Source organism: Semicossyphus pulcher, unplaced genomic scaffold (genome assembly GCF_022749685.1).
Source record: "Semicossyphus pulcher isolate SPU_LCO1_2020_fin unplaced genomic scaffold, fSemPul1.0.p SCAF_17, whole genome shotgun sequence".
In the NCBI taxonomy this organism is placed as follows: domain Eukaryota; kingdom Metazoa; phylum Chordata; class Actinopteri; order Labriformes; family Labridae; genus Semicossyphus; species Semicossyphus pulcher.
This window is the reverse complement of record NW_027211681.1, coordinates 27,851,920-27,866,822: the sequence shown is the minus strand read 5'-3', so window position 1 is coordinate 27,866,822 and position 14,903 is coordinate 27,851,920. Positions and strand designations below refer to the sequence as shown.

At 44.0% G+C, this 14,903-nt stretch overlaps 1 protein-coding gene across 2 annotated transcripts; it reads right to left on the bottom strand.

Moving 5' to 3' along the window:
- Positions 1 to 10,115: 10,115 nt before the first annotated feature.
- LOC138594619 (homeobox protein OTX1 B-like) lies at positions 10,116 to 14,631 on the bottom strand. 2 transcript variants are annotated; one of them, XM_069665779.1, is made up of 4 exons: positions 14,504 to 14,631; positions 13,800 to 13,951; positions 11,332 to 11,510; positions 10,116 to 11,256 (listed from the first exon to the last, which is right to left on the bottom strand). In XM_069665779.1, the coding sequence occupies exons 1-4, from the start codon at positions 14,598 to 14,600 to the stop codon at positions 10,716 to 10,718; spliced, it is 969 nt and encodes a 322-aa protein (XP_069521880.1). In that variant the 5' UTR covers positions 14,601 to 14,631; the 3' UTR covers positions 10,116 to 10,715. The 2 variants fall into 2 exon arrangements, with proteins under 2 accessions (XP_069521880.1, XP_069521879.1); XM_069665778.1 differs by having other exon boundaries at positions 10,116 to 11,510.
- Positions 14,632 to 14,903: the final 272 nt, after the last annotated feature.

The window sequence follows — 14,903 nt, the reverse complement described above, 5'->3', positions numbered from 1 at the left end:
CAGTTTAGCGTTGATCTCATCTAGATTGTCTCTCAGAACTTAATTCTTTGTTTTTAATCGCCTTCTCGCCCTGCTAATGATAAGAGCGCCGCTCTAAAGCCGCTCACGGAGAGCCTCTAAAGCTCTTAAATAAATAAGATTAAAGAATATCCCGTGTTTCATTTGTGAGTAAGACGAGCGAGATCGGATCTGACAGAGAGATGCGTTCTCCGATTCGTCCCGACTGCTCTTCTTCTGCCGTCCGTCCGTCCACATCCACCGAGCTAACGGACTCTTCAACGGCTGCAAAAGTTACGCTGTTATATAACTGAGTGTTTCTGTCGGTTACCTGCAGGACAACGTGTTTGTGAGACGTCGGAGCAGTCAGCGTGCACACAGAGGAATGTTTGTGCAGAGCGCTGTGACCTCTCTCGCTCTCTGAGATTAAAGGTGCATTCAGCTGTTCTTTGACTTTAAGATCTCTCTGACTGCAGCAGTTACACACAGTCTCTCTCTCTCTGCTGCTCTCTAAACGTCAGTGTTTGTTTTCGCTCTGCTAACGTTAATCCCGGGTTTCTTGTGTTGCACAGGCCTGTCAGTCAGAGCGGTGACAGCAGCACCGAAGGGCACCTCAAGCAGCTGAGCACATGCAGCGACTCGTTACTGCAGCTCCAGGAATAAAGCCGACCACAAACAAACACGGAAACGCTCCCCGAGTGAAGATCAATTAGCAGAGCCGCTTCAGAGCGATCGGATAACGAAGAAAACAGGTTGTTAAGCTGTGAAAGCACGAATTACTGACGTGTAGTGTTGTGTTAGCGCCGTGGTATCATTTATCAGCTCATAGCGTGATCTTAAATTAAGTCGACTCTTTTTACAAGTCTCACAAACTGATCTACGACATACTTTGTACATCCACAAGAGCCCCGCCTCTCACCACCTCCTCTCCTCAACATCCAATCAGCAGTAGCCGTCTCTCTATCGTCCCTCCGGGATCCAGCAGCTCAAACGCCTCATTTCACAGCAGCATTTTTAAAAGTTGTTTTCAGTGTAACACGTCACTCAGCCACTGTGAGCGACAGGGACAAACACTGCAATGAAGCCATCTATTGGCTGAGCGAGCTGTTTGTCTTCTGACATCACTTCCTGTTGATTTCTGAAGACGCCAAATAAAATGTGTAAAAATTGAATGAGACTGCGGTCATGTCTACACGTACACGGGTATTTTTCAGGACGGCGTTTTTCCCTCCTTCGTTTCCCCCGAAAAATCCCGTCCACACCAGCACGGTTATAAAACATCCCTTTACAAATGAAGACAATAAAACAACGGAGACGCTGTCATGAGAACGCCACACCAGCAGGCGGCGATATAACCCGGTCATGCAAAGAAGAAGACAATCACGGCCGATCCAAAATCGACTGCTCTCCCTACGCACTTCCACTCTGTTAGCGCGCTCACGTCGAGCCTCCGTCACACTGAGTGCCGTCTGAAACCTCTGAGTGTGGAGCGAGTTGTTAAACCCTCCACCAGCGAGTCTGCACCGATGCTGACTCGCTGACCAGGCGCAACGCGATGTTATGATCGTTATGTTCCGTGTTATCGCCCGTACAAACGAGAGCTGCACGGAGTGTGAGTGTGGAGGGTCCCTACCTGGCAGGCTGCAATGGCACATCGAGGAAGGGGAGCGCAATGTGTGGACTGATAGTGAAGAGGAGTTATTCCTCAACATCACACTGGAATATAAAGTTAGTAAAACACAGGAAAACGTGGAGGGAATGTCGCCTCACGTGGGACGCCTCACAAAGAAGATAACGGCGCACAGCCTGACGTCACGAGCCTGTTTACCCCGTCTACACGTCTCCCTGGAAACAGAGTTTTACAGAAGATGTCGTGGAATACTATAAGTTATATCAGCCGGAGAAAAAGACGAAAACGGCGTTGTGTAGATTCGGATGGGTTTAACGCTAAAACCTGCACAAACATAAATGTGCGTGCTTGTACACCTTCCTACTGACACAACATCCTGCCTGGTTACGGTCCGTTTTCAGTCACCTGTTTGTTTGTGTGACGAAAGGCCAAAACACAGAGAAAAAGCATCTTTGAAAAATACCCGAGTACGTGTGGACACGGCCTGAAGACAGCAGCCATGGATGCTCATTTCTCACTGCACGGGCACATTTCATACTGGGCACATTTAAAGTCGAGCTGAAAGGCGTTTCGAGAGTATCTAGCTTCCGTATCGTGACGTATTTCCGAGTGAAACAGGACGTGCAGGCGGGACATATCATTAGAGGGATTTGATTGGATCGTTGAGAAGTGGGCGTAGACAGACGTTCTCCACAGCGCAGTAGCTAGCTAACTGACCGAGCGTTCTTGGTGCTCTGCGGCTAAATGTTGCAGATTGATTGGTTGAAATTGTTTGGTGTTAACTTACGTAAGCACGCGTGAAATTTGGTTTTACCGGAATAAAAAATGATTTTGATATAAGAATACGAAGAAATGGATTTTCTGTATTTTTTTTGGCCTATATTGTCAAACAGATGCACAGTGTTACCGGGGACGTGATCTAAAAGGATTAAAATGACATTTTTCATTCACCTCGACTTTAATACTGTCCACATGTGCAAAGAAGAATCTGCACATTATTTATCACATTTACGCTGCTCTACTCGTTAACTAACTAACGCTCACACTAACTAACTAACTAACTAACTGGAGCCTCGTTAAAGCGGCACAAGTACATACATTTGCGCGATCGTGATTTTTAACGTTTTATGTACGTTATTGTAAGCAGTTAAAAAGTGTTAGAAACTCGTCTCAATCTTTAACCGACATGTTGTCGTCTAAGGTAAAGTTATAATCTCAAAGATCAACTGGGCGCCGCTCGGGATTTTTCACCACAGACAGCCAGTCCATAATAATATATATACTGCAAATGCAAAGGCTTTCATCAGTGGGCCATCGGTTCAGTCACCATTGTGTTACCTCATTCGGAGATAGAGACTTAACAGACATTTATTTACATGAAAACCTTCGAGATTATTACTTCAACCATCCTGACACTAGGTTAGAATGTCGTACAAAATGTTACACAATTTAATTTACCAAAACAATCGTCTGCGGGTTCATAATCTGCTGAGGCCAGACTTTGATCACAAACCAGAATGAGCTCAGTCATAGACTTTAGTCCTAAATGGACACCAGGCTGAAACATAATTTTTAGACTTATACTTTTATACTACTTTTTTATACTACTATACTATTTACTACTCTCTCTCTCTACCAGCAGAGAGAGAATCGAACACACGGCCATGTTTCTGTTGTTAGTGAGGAGTCACAGATCAAACGTTGGAGGCCGGTTGTTCCATCCGAGCTGAAACAGATCACAGCTCAGCAGAAACATTCCTCTCTGGCTCTCTCACACTCCACTTAACAGGGATTCCCTGGAAGGCACCGACTCTCCTTTTCTCTTCCTCTGCTGCTTCTTTAAGTGTTAATCCTCGGGAAACTTCCACCCGTAGCGGCCTGTTTGAAGCGAGCCAGTGGCTACCCGACTAAGTACGGCCCCCAGTCATCTGAATCATTAGATTAGGCTTAGGCACGGCCCCGACAAAGAGATTCCCCATCGCCGATTGTTTCGAGGAGCGGCCTCGGCTTCAGTGCGGCCTCACAAGCGAGACGCACTTAGACGCAAAATACATCAAACAGAGGAACCTGAAAACAAGACGCTCTCCAGTTCTGCAGGGACGGATTTATGAGACGCACACAGGGGTTAAATATGAGCTCAGACTGGTACCGAAGTATCGTCCTGAGGGAAGAGACAGATTTATTTGATTTTACTAACACCAGAGATCAGCTGATCATCGTGCACGGTGAATACATGTTTCACACTTGGTAATAAGGGTTTATTTGTTCCTCCTGGGTGGAGCCCTGAGTGTAATGTCCGTGCTTTCACACCATTAGGATGCGATCATATGAAGCCACAGCAGCTATCAGCGACGCTAACACTAACTGGCTGACACAACCAAAAGAATAACAGATGATGGACTGAAAACTCACACGGCAGCTAAAAGCAACAGACAGAGTTTAACGTCCAGGTTCGATACACAGGTAATCACAGGCAACAAGGAACACACAGCGAAAGCGGCACAGGGTATACGGCACACACCATCCCATAACATTATGACCACCTGCCGAATATTGTGTCGGCCCCAAAAACAGCCCTGACCCGTCAAGGCATGGACTCCACGAGACCTCTGCAGGTGTGCTGAGGTATCTGGCACCAAGACGTGAGCAGCAGATCCTTTACGTCCTGTAAGCTGCGAGGTAGGGCCTCCATGGATCGGATGTGTTTGTCCAGCACATCCCACAGACGCTCGACTGGGTTGAGATCTGGGGAATCTGGAGGCCGAGTCAACACCTTGAACTCGTTGTTCCTCAAAACCATGTCTGCAGTGTGGCAGGGCGCATCACTCTGCAGAGAGAGGCCACTGCCATGAGGGAATACTGTCTCCATGAAGGGGTGGACTTCATCTGTGACAATGTTCAGGTAGGTGGTACGTGTCAAAGTAACGTCCACATGAACGGCAGGACTCGAGGTTTCCCAGCAGAACTGCCGGCTCGCCTTCTTCCCATAGTGAGTTTATTTAATAATCTCAGGATGGAATTATTTTAATTTATTTCAGGATATTTAGACTCTTTGACTCTTACCTGATACCTGTCACTAATTCTGATGTTTAATTTCAGTGCAACATTTCGACTTTATTCTTGATAATTCAGATTCATTTTATTCTTACTATCATGACACAATGTTTGATATTTTTCTTGTCTTTATTCCTAATATCTTTTTTTGGTTGAGTTTTTGACTTAATTCGCGTCATTTCGATTTTATTCACCATATTTCAAACGTACTCAACCTTTTTCCTCTTCACTCACAACACAGAAAAACTCTCCCTCCTCATTGTTTCTCTTTCTCCCTGCCCTAAAACGTTTCACCAGTGAGGAAACAAGTAACTTAATCAAGTATAAAGTAGCATAAATGGACAAACTGAAGTAACGCTCCAAAAAGTTGGGCTCAAGTGAAGTACAGCGTGTGAAACTAAAGATGTATGATGAGCAAACAAACCTACGAAGTCATAAAAACTTGTCGATTCCCTAAAACTCCTCCGTCGATCACATGCTTTGTAAACTGCCGAAGTCTCTGAGAAGTTTCCAAACATTCCCAAACTTTTGATCCGGTTGCAGGAATGTGAAGCGAAGTCACTTCAAAGAGTCTCGTTTTGTCTCGTGCAGCATCTAATCTGCTCCCTTTGAAGACGGACGTCATTGTCTTTCCGCCGCTGACAGCCCTGATAGGAATATTCATGTTGGAGGAGGAGGTGGAGGTGGTGTGTGTGTGTGTGTGTGTGTGTGTCTCTAGATTGGCTTCTTAAACAGCCGAGGAGCCATTTTGTGCAGGAGTCCCGGACATGTCAGGGCTGTTGACAGTCTGTGCTCGGGATTAGCGGGCCAGCGGCGAGGCGGTCCCTAATCCCTCACTGTATCGTAATCTATTTACCCGCCGTGCTAAAAGGGATTTCCATCCCAAACTAAACACACAGAGACGCTGGAAGTGTTCAAAATCACAAATCATCATTTGGCTTTTTACCCACTTCTTCTCCAGCCTGTTTGTTTTCTTCTTTTCAGCTCCTCTGAAGCTGCTGTGCTCTTTTTAAAGACCCCGAAATGTTCAAATTAAAACTACAGAACTAACCGGTAGATTGATGACAGGTAAACAAAAATAAACAAAACTTAATGACGTTTATGTTTTATAACATATCCGTGTTTATGACTCTGATGTAGGTTCAAGCTTGTTTCACTCCTGTCCAGTTGGTGGCAGTAATGAACCTCCAAGCTGGTTTCCCAACCGCCAAGAAACAACCAATGACTGTATATAAAGATGGCCGACGTCTCCTCCTCCTCTCGTTGTACAAAAGTGAAGCCTAAACCCCCCCGAGTGGGCGCTGCCATCTTGCTCATCAGTAGTGTGTGCAGTATCGACGTCCCGCCCCTTCCTCTACCCGACACACACCTTTACCTTGTGTCCTTGGCGTGTTGGAGCCCTCAGGTGTCCTTGGCGTGTTGGAGCCCTCAGGTGTCCTTGGCGTGTTGGAGCCCTCAGGTGTCCTTGGCGTGTTGCAGCCCTCAGGTGTCCTTGGCGTGTTGGAGCCCTCAGGTGGGCTCAGTCTGCAGCAGAACAGCTTCTTGTGTCGGTCTGAAGCAGATATTCACGCTTATGGAAAGTTCAATGACTGTAGTGTTAGTGTTAGTTACGTCTCCTCTCGCCGTTCCTCCTCTACTCTGCTACTCGGGAACAGAACGCTGCAGGAGCCCCATTTGTCAACAGAGCTGTCAATCATGAGGCCACACCCCCTTTTTATAGCATCAAAACACTAATTAAAAGTAAACTTGTCAGAAAAATGAACACTTGGACATAAATCAGCATGATAAGAACTAACTATAATGACAGAAACCATGTTGGAGAAAAATGTAATCGACGTGTATTTTGATTTTATAGTTTGACTCATGTCCCATCTGTTAACATGGAGGAGGCGGGGCTTATGAGCTATACTGCAGCCAGTCAGCAGGGGGCGATAGAGTAACATTTGTGTAATCAGGTCACTTTAGCAACTTTAGCCTCATTACAAATAAAATTACTTTAATTACTTTAATTTAATTTTGTTATGAAACAAATGAGGAGTTTCCCCTCTTGGAGGACCTCGGCTAGCAGTTTCCCTTTGCTTTCAGTCATTCAGCTAAGCTAGGCTAAACACACCCTGAACAATCTTTGTACTGGACTCGGAGACAAGATCTCTCTTCTCATCTCTTTGTGGGTTTGACAGCAAAAAAAAGTTCTTCACAAAATAGTTTTTGAACATGTTTTTTATTTAATTTCTGTCCTCATAGACAAACTGAAAACTCTTTTAATGAAGAGCTAACGGGACATTGGCCTCGCCTCGTTCCCCCTCCAGCCTCCCGTCATGGTTCAGCTCGGTCAGCAGGTCCACATGAAGTCCAGGAAGCTGCTTTGTTCACTGCTGCTTCTTCAGGAGCGCAGGAGAGGACACTTTGATGTCCTCTGAAGCGCGGCCTCGTCAGGAGAAGCGAGGTGATCCCCTGAGACCACAAAGTGCTTTTGTCAGCGGCCTTCTGGAAAAGTGAGAAGCCAAAAAGCCGAGTCACTTTGTCGCTACAAAGACGAGGAATAAAGCGAGCACCCCGGGGGAGGCCGGCGGGATAATAAGACATCCAGAACAGCTGTTCAGAGAGGGGCGTCCTCCCTCTAAAATAATCAGCAGAGACTGCCTGAACATGTTTTAAGATTAGTTTGTCCGAACGTGGTAAATCCTGCCTCGTGTTTGCACGGCGCGCGCTGGTAAAGCTCAGCAGGACGCAGGACGCAGGGCGGGCAAACACACGCCGCCGACGCCATGTTTACTGAAAACTGTTTGTCCAGCTGCTGAGGGACGTCAGGAGGAAGCGGGACGGCTGTTAATTAAAAACGTGATTCGTCCCTTTTTTCCTTGGATCAAATGAGTCGTACATGACTGTGGACACGGACAAACAAACAGCAGGGATGCCAGTGTACACGTTTGCTAACCTGCGCGGCTGCAGGGAGGCTCAGAGGAGGGCTCTGATTATTGACTCGCTGGTTTTCATATTCCTGCAGGTGCCAAAGATACCGTTTATACTTCACATCCAGGGAGCTGCTGCATCTTTTATTAGGCTTTAGAAATACTTACAGATGAAACTGAATCTGCTCTGTTATCTTGATCCTTTATTGTAAAACATGTAGGTCTGTTTACGCTCAAAATAAGAGACATTACTGATTTCAACAAACTTATTTTGGGTGGCAGAAATTCTGTAAGGAGCGGGCTCCTTAATCACCACGGGGAGTCTTTGTCAGGGGAACATAAAAGAGGTTATTTTGCTCCAATCAGTGAAGTTTTCTCCAATGCAGCACTTGTTTAAGCTTAAATAAATATTTTAAACCAACCCACAGTGTTTTACTAACTTCAAGCAGGTAGTTTTTGTTCCTTAAACTAACCACAGCAAGACGTGGAAAGCTGCACTGGGAATAATCGTTTTAAAGACTCTGCCTGAAGAGAAGCCCTCACACTCACCTGGCTGATTTTTATTGTGGCATGGACAGGTGTTTCAAATCGGAGCGCTCATGCTAATCAACCTGCAGGACACTGAATCAATTCATATCCTAGAAATGCAGAAATAAACCGCAATCGCAGTAATTTAGATTATTTGTTAAATTATTATCTATTTATTTCGAGGCTGGTAATTTAATGAAGCATTTTTTCAACCTGGTCTCTTTTAAATTGGACATATTTTTGTGCCACTTAACAGCTAATGTATTTATTTAGGAACTATTTTTTGTGACTGCAACATGAAAACTTTAAGGAAGTCAGACTGCTGCGTTAAAGAGCCAAAAAGTTCAAGTTTAACTGATGAGAGTTATTTTTAACTGAACCTAACCAAACGGTTACACTTCATTTATATTTATTAAAATGTTTTGCTCCTTCTTCGTTACACGGCACAGTCAGACCAGAAAGTGGAAAATGTGTGATTCTTGGAAGCTAGCTGGACAGCTACTGTAGCCGGGGAGCTAATGTCTCACACACTAGCTAGCCGCTAACATGCGAGCACTAGACAACCAGTCACAATACCTCTTATTTCTGTTTTCTCTACTAGGTTGTTTTTTAATCCGTCGTTTTATGAATCATTTAATTCCACAAAGAGTAAAGCTCCCTTAGCTAGAAGGTCTGCTAACTTTCTTTTATGCTACTTGGTAACTCCAGATAGGCTATGCGAAACCCTTGCTATTGGTATGTGTTGGTTTTTCTCTTTGTGGTGCTGTAGTGTACCGTAGTAAAAAGAGCAAGTTCACAACGAGGAGTCGTTGAGATGGATGAATGAATTAGACCAAGAACACTGTTGACGTTTTATTTTAGCCCAAACTACGATCTTTCCCAGAACTAACAAAGACTTTTGGTTCTAAGACAAACTAGTTGTTTATTTTTACAGCAAAATAAGGCACCAGCATGGACTTCTAGTGACGGATGCAAGACAAAAAGCGAACTCATGGGTCAAATGCTAAGGGGACAATAAGTCTGCTAATGTGAGAGGTCTAGGGTTAGCATCTATAGACGGTGACCAGCTTTTATTTAGCTAACTCTCAGTGAGTAAGCGTGTTAGCTAGATTGCTAACGGGACAGTAAGTCTGCTAATATGAGAGGGCAAGGGTTAGCATCTATGGACGAAGACCAGCTTCTATTTAGCTAACTCTCAGTGACCAAGCGTGTTAGCTAGATTGCTAACGGGACAGTAAGTCTGTATAGCTTTTTACAAAAGATGTCATTTTACCTTTGACTCTTGTCTCGTAGGTGTGTGTAAACTATTTGTCTTTTATGGAGAAGTTTAAATAAATGGTTAAATAAAATGTGACATGGAGCTAATAAGCTACGCTAGCTTCTTCTGCTTTGATGCAGATATTAGCGCCGTGAAAACACTTTGCTGTAGTCAAAGTTCATGTCAAAGGAAAACTTGATGGACACTGATTCACTCCGCCTACACACGGGAATCCACTGATTGTTGTGTTTACATAGAAATGAATTAATTCTGCTGCAAATTTCACCATGGATGAGAATTTAATCTCTTAACTGATACAGTGAAGCTGCTCCGAGGCCGACAGATCGACTGTGTTTACACTGGGCAGCTTCCAGGTGTGTGTGTTATCTGTGTGTGTGTGTGAGTGTAAGAAAGCTAAAAACCCTGAATAAATAAAGCTTTATTTATAAATCAAAGTGTTACTAATATCTTGTATTTGCTGCCTTTTACGGTTCACAAAATATCTGCAGGTCAGAGCTTCTGTTAATAATCAATATTGATCAAACACTTGTTACTATGGCGCTGTTTACCCTTTAAAACCAGTTAAACCAGTTCAGTGTAATTAGCTTTAAACTGCAGTGAAGAGACAAACGCTGCTGAGCCAGCAGGAAGGATCAGTGTAGAAATGATCTTTTCTTTGCACTGCTCGTGTTTTAACAAGACTTTATTATAAAGACACGAATGTACATCTTTCAAATTTCAATGGAATACTGACATTGCGTGTCTAATTCACATTTTTATTCTGTTTCCTCTGCAAAGGACAAAAATCTTTCACTTTATAAACAAGTGCTGCAATTCAATCTCCAACATACAACACCCAGCAGGCGGGAGGACGAGTTTCTGAACAAGATTCAAGTTGGAAATCAGATAGAAATGAACATCAGCAGCCTGAACATTATAGCAGCATCATGATTTGACAAAAGGTTTTAGAAAAGCCCGCTCAAGAGTCCAAATATGGTTTTATTGTTTCTGAAGATTAATAATCCCGATCAAGTTGAAGTTAATTGATCTCCGAGACGTCCCAGACTGCACAATGTTGCAGGTTCCACTGAAATTTTACTATGAAAGGTTCTTCAAAAGTTGTAAATGGGTCAGTTTCTGGAAAGTTCTGGAGTAGAAAAATAATCCTGGACGAGTGGATCCGTCGATGACGACAGATCTCTGTGCATCGCTTCAGTTCATCACAAATAAACTTTCTTAAAATGTCTCTACTCTTAGCTTAAAGGATCTTCAAAAATAAACCACCAACAGCAGAAAGAATACTTCTTTGTAAGCAGAGAAGAAGAGAAACAGGAAGTCACAGCACTTGGAAACGCCACGAGGCCTGGTCTTTGTAGTCCAAACAGTCGGAGGCGTTGAAGTTGAGTTTCCATGCTGACGCCGCCGTCTGCTCTTTGTAATCCAGACAATCTGAGGAGTTGAAGGCGAGGCCCGGTGCGCTGTACGCCTGGTGGTGGTGTGACGGGTGGTGATGGTGGTGGTGGTGCCCTGATGTCTGCCCGATGTGGTGGTGCGGGTGTCCGGACATTGAGCTGCCTGTCATGGGGCTGAGCTGGTGCGGGTGGTGTGGATGGTGGTGGGAGTGCATGGGCGCCAGGTACGAGCCACACTCCACCCCGCTAAAGTAAGAGCCTGACGCCGAGGTGGGGTAACCCTGGCTGTACGCCGCCGCCGTCTGGCTGTAGGACACGGGGTATGAGGGCGTCCCCCCGGAGGCAGAGGACGACACGGAGCGCTGCATGCAGGAGGCGCTGGTGGGGGCGGCGGGGTCAGGCAGCGTGGGCGGTGCCGGAGCTGGGGAGATGGGCGCCGGGCTCCAGATGGACGACACCGGGGCGGTGACGGAGGTAGAGGTGCTGATCAGACCCGGACCACCGAGCCCGGAGGAGACAGAGGAGGCGGAAGAGGAGGATGAGGAGGAGGAGGTGGAGGAGGCGGAGGTGGACACGGCCGGCGGGGTGAACTGTCCGCTGCTCTCCGAGCCCGTGCTCTCTCTGGTCGGAGACGACTTCTTCTTCATGGGTTTCACCTTGGCGCTGCTGCTGCTCTGCTGCTGCTGCCGACACTTCGCTCGCCTGTTCTTAAACCAGACCTGAGGAGGGAGTGGAGGTCAAAGGTCAACATCACACATCAGGTGAGTCAGAAAAGAGTCGAACCAGAGCAAGCTGGCAGGAACTAAAAACAAGTTGCTGCTGTTCTTTACATTTCTCTCTCACACGAGGTGCTGGGGCTCTGACCTTTGACCTTTACTGCTGGCTGCAGTTCATCCACAGACTCTGTCATCAATAAAGAGTCTGCTAGATGAGCACAGAGTCAAATGATCAGAAAATGATCAGAAGCTGTAAATCTGTTTCTTAAGGACAAGTCAGGTTATTGATCAGATTCATATTTTTTTATTATCAGTTATAAAAAATCGTTTCGTTCGCCCAAAGAACTGACTGAACTTCCTCACTGACGTTTGCACGTGAACATTTTGCTTTCTCCTGTCGCCTGGTTCTGACCACACCTGACTTTAATCTTAATATATTTTATTTTTGCTGAATGTCACATTCCTTTGATCTTAATGTTCTGAAAGTGTTTATGACGGTGCCCCATAAATACACGTGTCTCGTCTCTGCCTGACCTCCAGACTGATTTCAATCCTGTAGTTTTAATTTAGATAAATTAATAGACAGAAAAAAAGCAGCAGACAGATTTTAATAACTTTTTAACATTATTTTCTTTGATATTCTGATTAAATGTAATTTTTCCCTCGGTAATAATAATAATAATATTTAACTCTTTTAGATGACATTAACTGTGTTGGAAGGATGACGGTAAATAAGGTGATAATTACACAGTAAGAATTACAGAATGAATTTGTTGTTTGACTCAATAAAAGTAAAAATGTTTGAATTAAAACGTTCTGCATGTAAATTAAACCGGGGTGGTTTTTCAAAATAAAATAACCAGAAAAGAACAAAAACATTGTTTAATAACTGAAAGACAAAATATTTATCAGCTTGTCTGCTTTTTAAAACATATCAATGATTATCTTCTTTTATGGTTCACTTTATATTTATAGTACATCTTTAATTACACTGGGCCTGTTTTTTCTTCTTTTTTTTTTTGCATCTTTTAAAATTTCTGGTAAAAATCAGAGACAATGATGGAAACAAGTTGAGGACGTTCTGTTAATAAAACATGTTTTAAATATAAATTAAATGTTTTCAATAAATTTACAACGTTTATAATAAACATGTAAATATTGTAGTATCCATACATGAACATGAAGCTGAAGTTATTTGCCACGACTACATGATTAGTGTTTTTGGGGAAATTAGAAACTTTGTTCCTGTTTTTATAATATTAATTATAATATTAATAATAATGATGTGAATTTGCTTTCACAGACGTGTATAAATAGAAATAAAAAATACTGTTGTTAAGATAAAGCTGGTGGGCCTGTCAGAGCTGCTGGACTCGGTCTGCGAGCAGAAAGCAGAGAGGCCGCAGCCATAATTGCAGCGTTAAGCTCAGCAGAGTCTCATAAAGCCGGAGCTGGAAAACCTCTCACAGCTTTTCTAAAGAAACTCACCACATCAAAAGCTGCTCCTGCTCTGCGCCCGAGCCCAGCCAAATCTCCCTCAGATTAAAGACGTGTCTCTACTCGATCAATTAGAACAGCTCAACTTTTCTGCTAACACTGGAGCTAATCGTGCCGAGGCCCGAGGTGAGAAACTGAAAGTCCTGCAGAAAAACTCTCAAACCACCGAGCAGTAACATTAAACTGCGGCTTTAAGGAGGCTTAAGCTCTTCAGTGTTTCTGCTGCGGCCTCCTAATGTCTTCATCTGTGCGCTTCTGCTCTTTAGTCTCATGTTCTCTCTTTGTTTGACACACTTTGAATGTTATAAGATTCTGCAGCAGATTCAACTGTGATGAAACAGCACTGAATTCTCCTTAATTAGAGGAATATTAAAAATGAAGAGAACATATTTTAACGGTGGCACACTCTGCGTTTCATTAAAGTTACAGTTTGTGGTTTTTGTGTCATTAGGGGATTATTTAGGCTACAGAGAAGTTTTAATGATCTGAAGCGCGAACACAAACCCAGAAGCAGCGTGAACATAAGGCAGTGCAGAGAGGACTTTATGTTACTGTCATTAGTTCTTATAAAGTTTTTGGGCTGTGAGGTTTTTTTTTATTAAAGCTGTTTATAACTGAACAAATGTAAACATGAACTTTGTTATTTTTGTAGTAAAAAATTACTTAAATCATTTTTGTTCCTTAAGTTCTTTAAATATTTATTTATTTATGAAATTTAAGCCTTTTACGTTTCAAATGTATTTAAGTTGGATCCTTTCGGCAGCTTGGATTCATCGCAGCCTCGTTGACTCTCACCTGCACTCTGGACTCCGGCAGGTTGATTTTCAGCGCCACTTCCTCCCTCATGAAGATGTCCGGGTAGCGCGTTTTGGCGAACAGAGACTCCAGGATGTCCAGCTGAGTGCGCGTGAAGGTGGTGCGCTCCCGGCGCTGCTTCCGCGGGTTACCTGGAGGAAAAAGGACCCGCTGTTCATTATTGATATACTTTAACATCACTTTGGTATTTCAGCAAAACTTAGAGACTGGATTCAAGCAGGCCGATGTGGCCGCGTCCCTGGTAGGTCTCGTGCGTAAATGCGTGAATTGGAGGATTTCACGTCTCAATTCGTTTCGTGCGTATTCATTATGTTTCATTTCCGGTGATTATTAGTTTTTCACAGACAGATGTCACCTTTTCCTTGATTCTAAAAGTCACGTTAATCAAACTTTATTCTTAATTTCATTCGTTAAGAGTTTTTTCCCGAGCAGGGAGTTAAAGTTCACTCTGTACACATATTAAGAATCATGTGAAGGTGGAATCATCTCCGGTTTTTCTCACTCTCTCTGAGACAGAAATAAAAATAACAACAGCACAGCAGACACCAAAGAGATCGAACAAGTCGGAGAATTAAAGATTGTATAAGAATATTCATTAAAATAAATCGCACGTGTTGTGAGGTGAATACAGTTAAATAGTTTAGATATATTTAGTGCACACAAGCCCGGGACTGTGTCCGTACCGGGGTATCCCACAGACGGGTGCAGCAGGTCCATGGCGGCTCCGCTCAGGCCCAGTCCGTTCATCCCGTACGGGGCCTGTTTCAGATAAGACATCATGCTAGCAGAGGGAGGCGGGAGACCCGGGTCTGGACGGACAGAGACGAGCAGGTCTGCCGGCGGTCAGGTCCACTGCTGCGGGGGAGAGAAGCACCGTGAGAAACACACATATGATGAACTTACAGGATAACCCGCTTTGTGTGTGCGTGATGAAACGTGCCCTCGTTCCTGAACAACGACATGACAATATTTAAAACCTTAAAAAAAAAAACTTTTTTTTTTAAACTTTCAATTAACATCGGCTAAATTAAATTGCGACTCGTGCTACAGACGTGGCTGGAAAAAGTGAAATACGTGTCCATG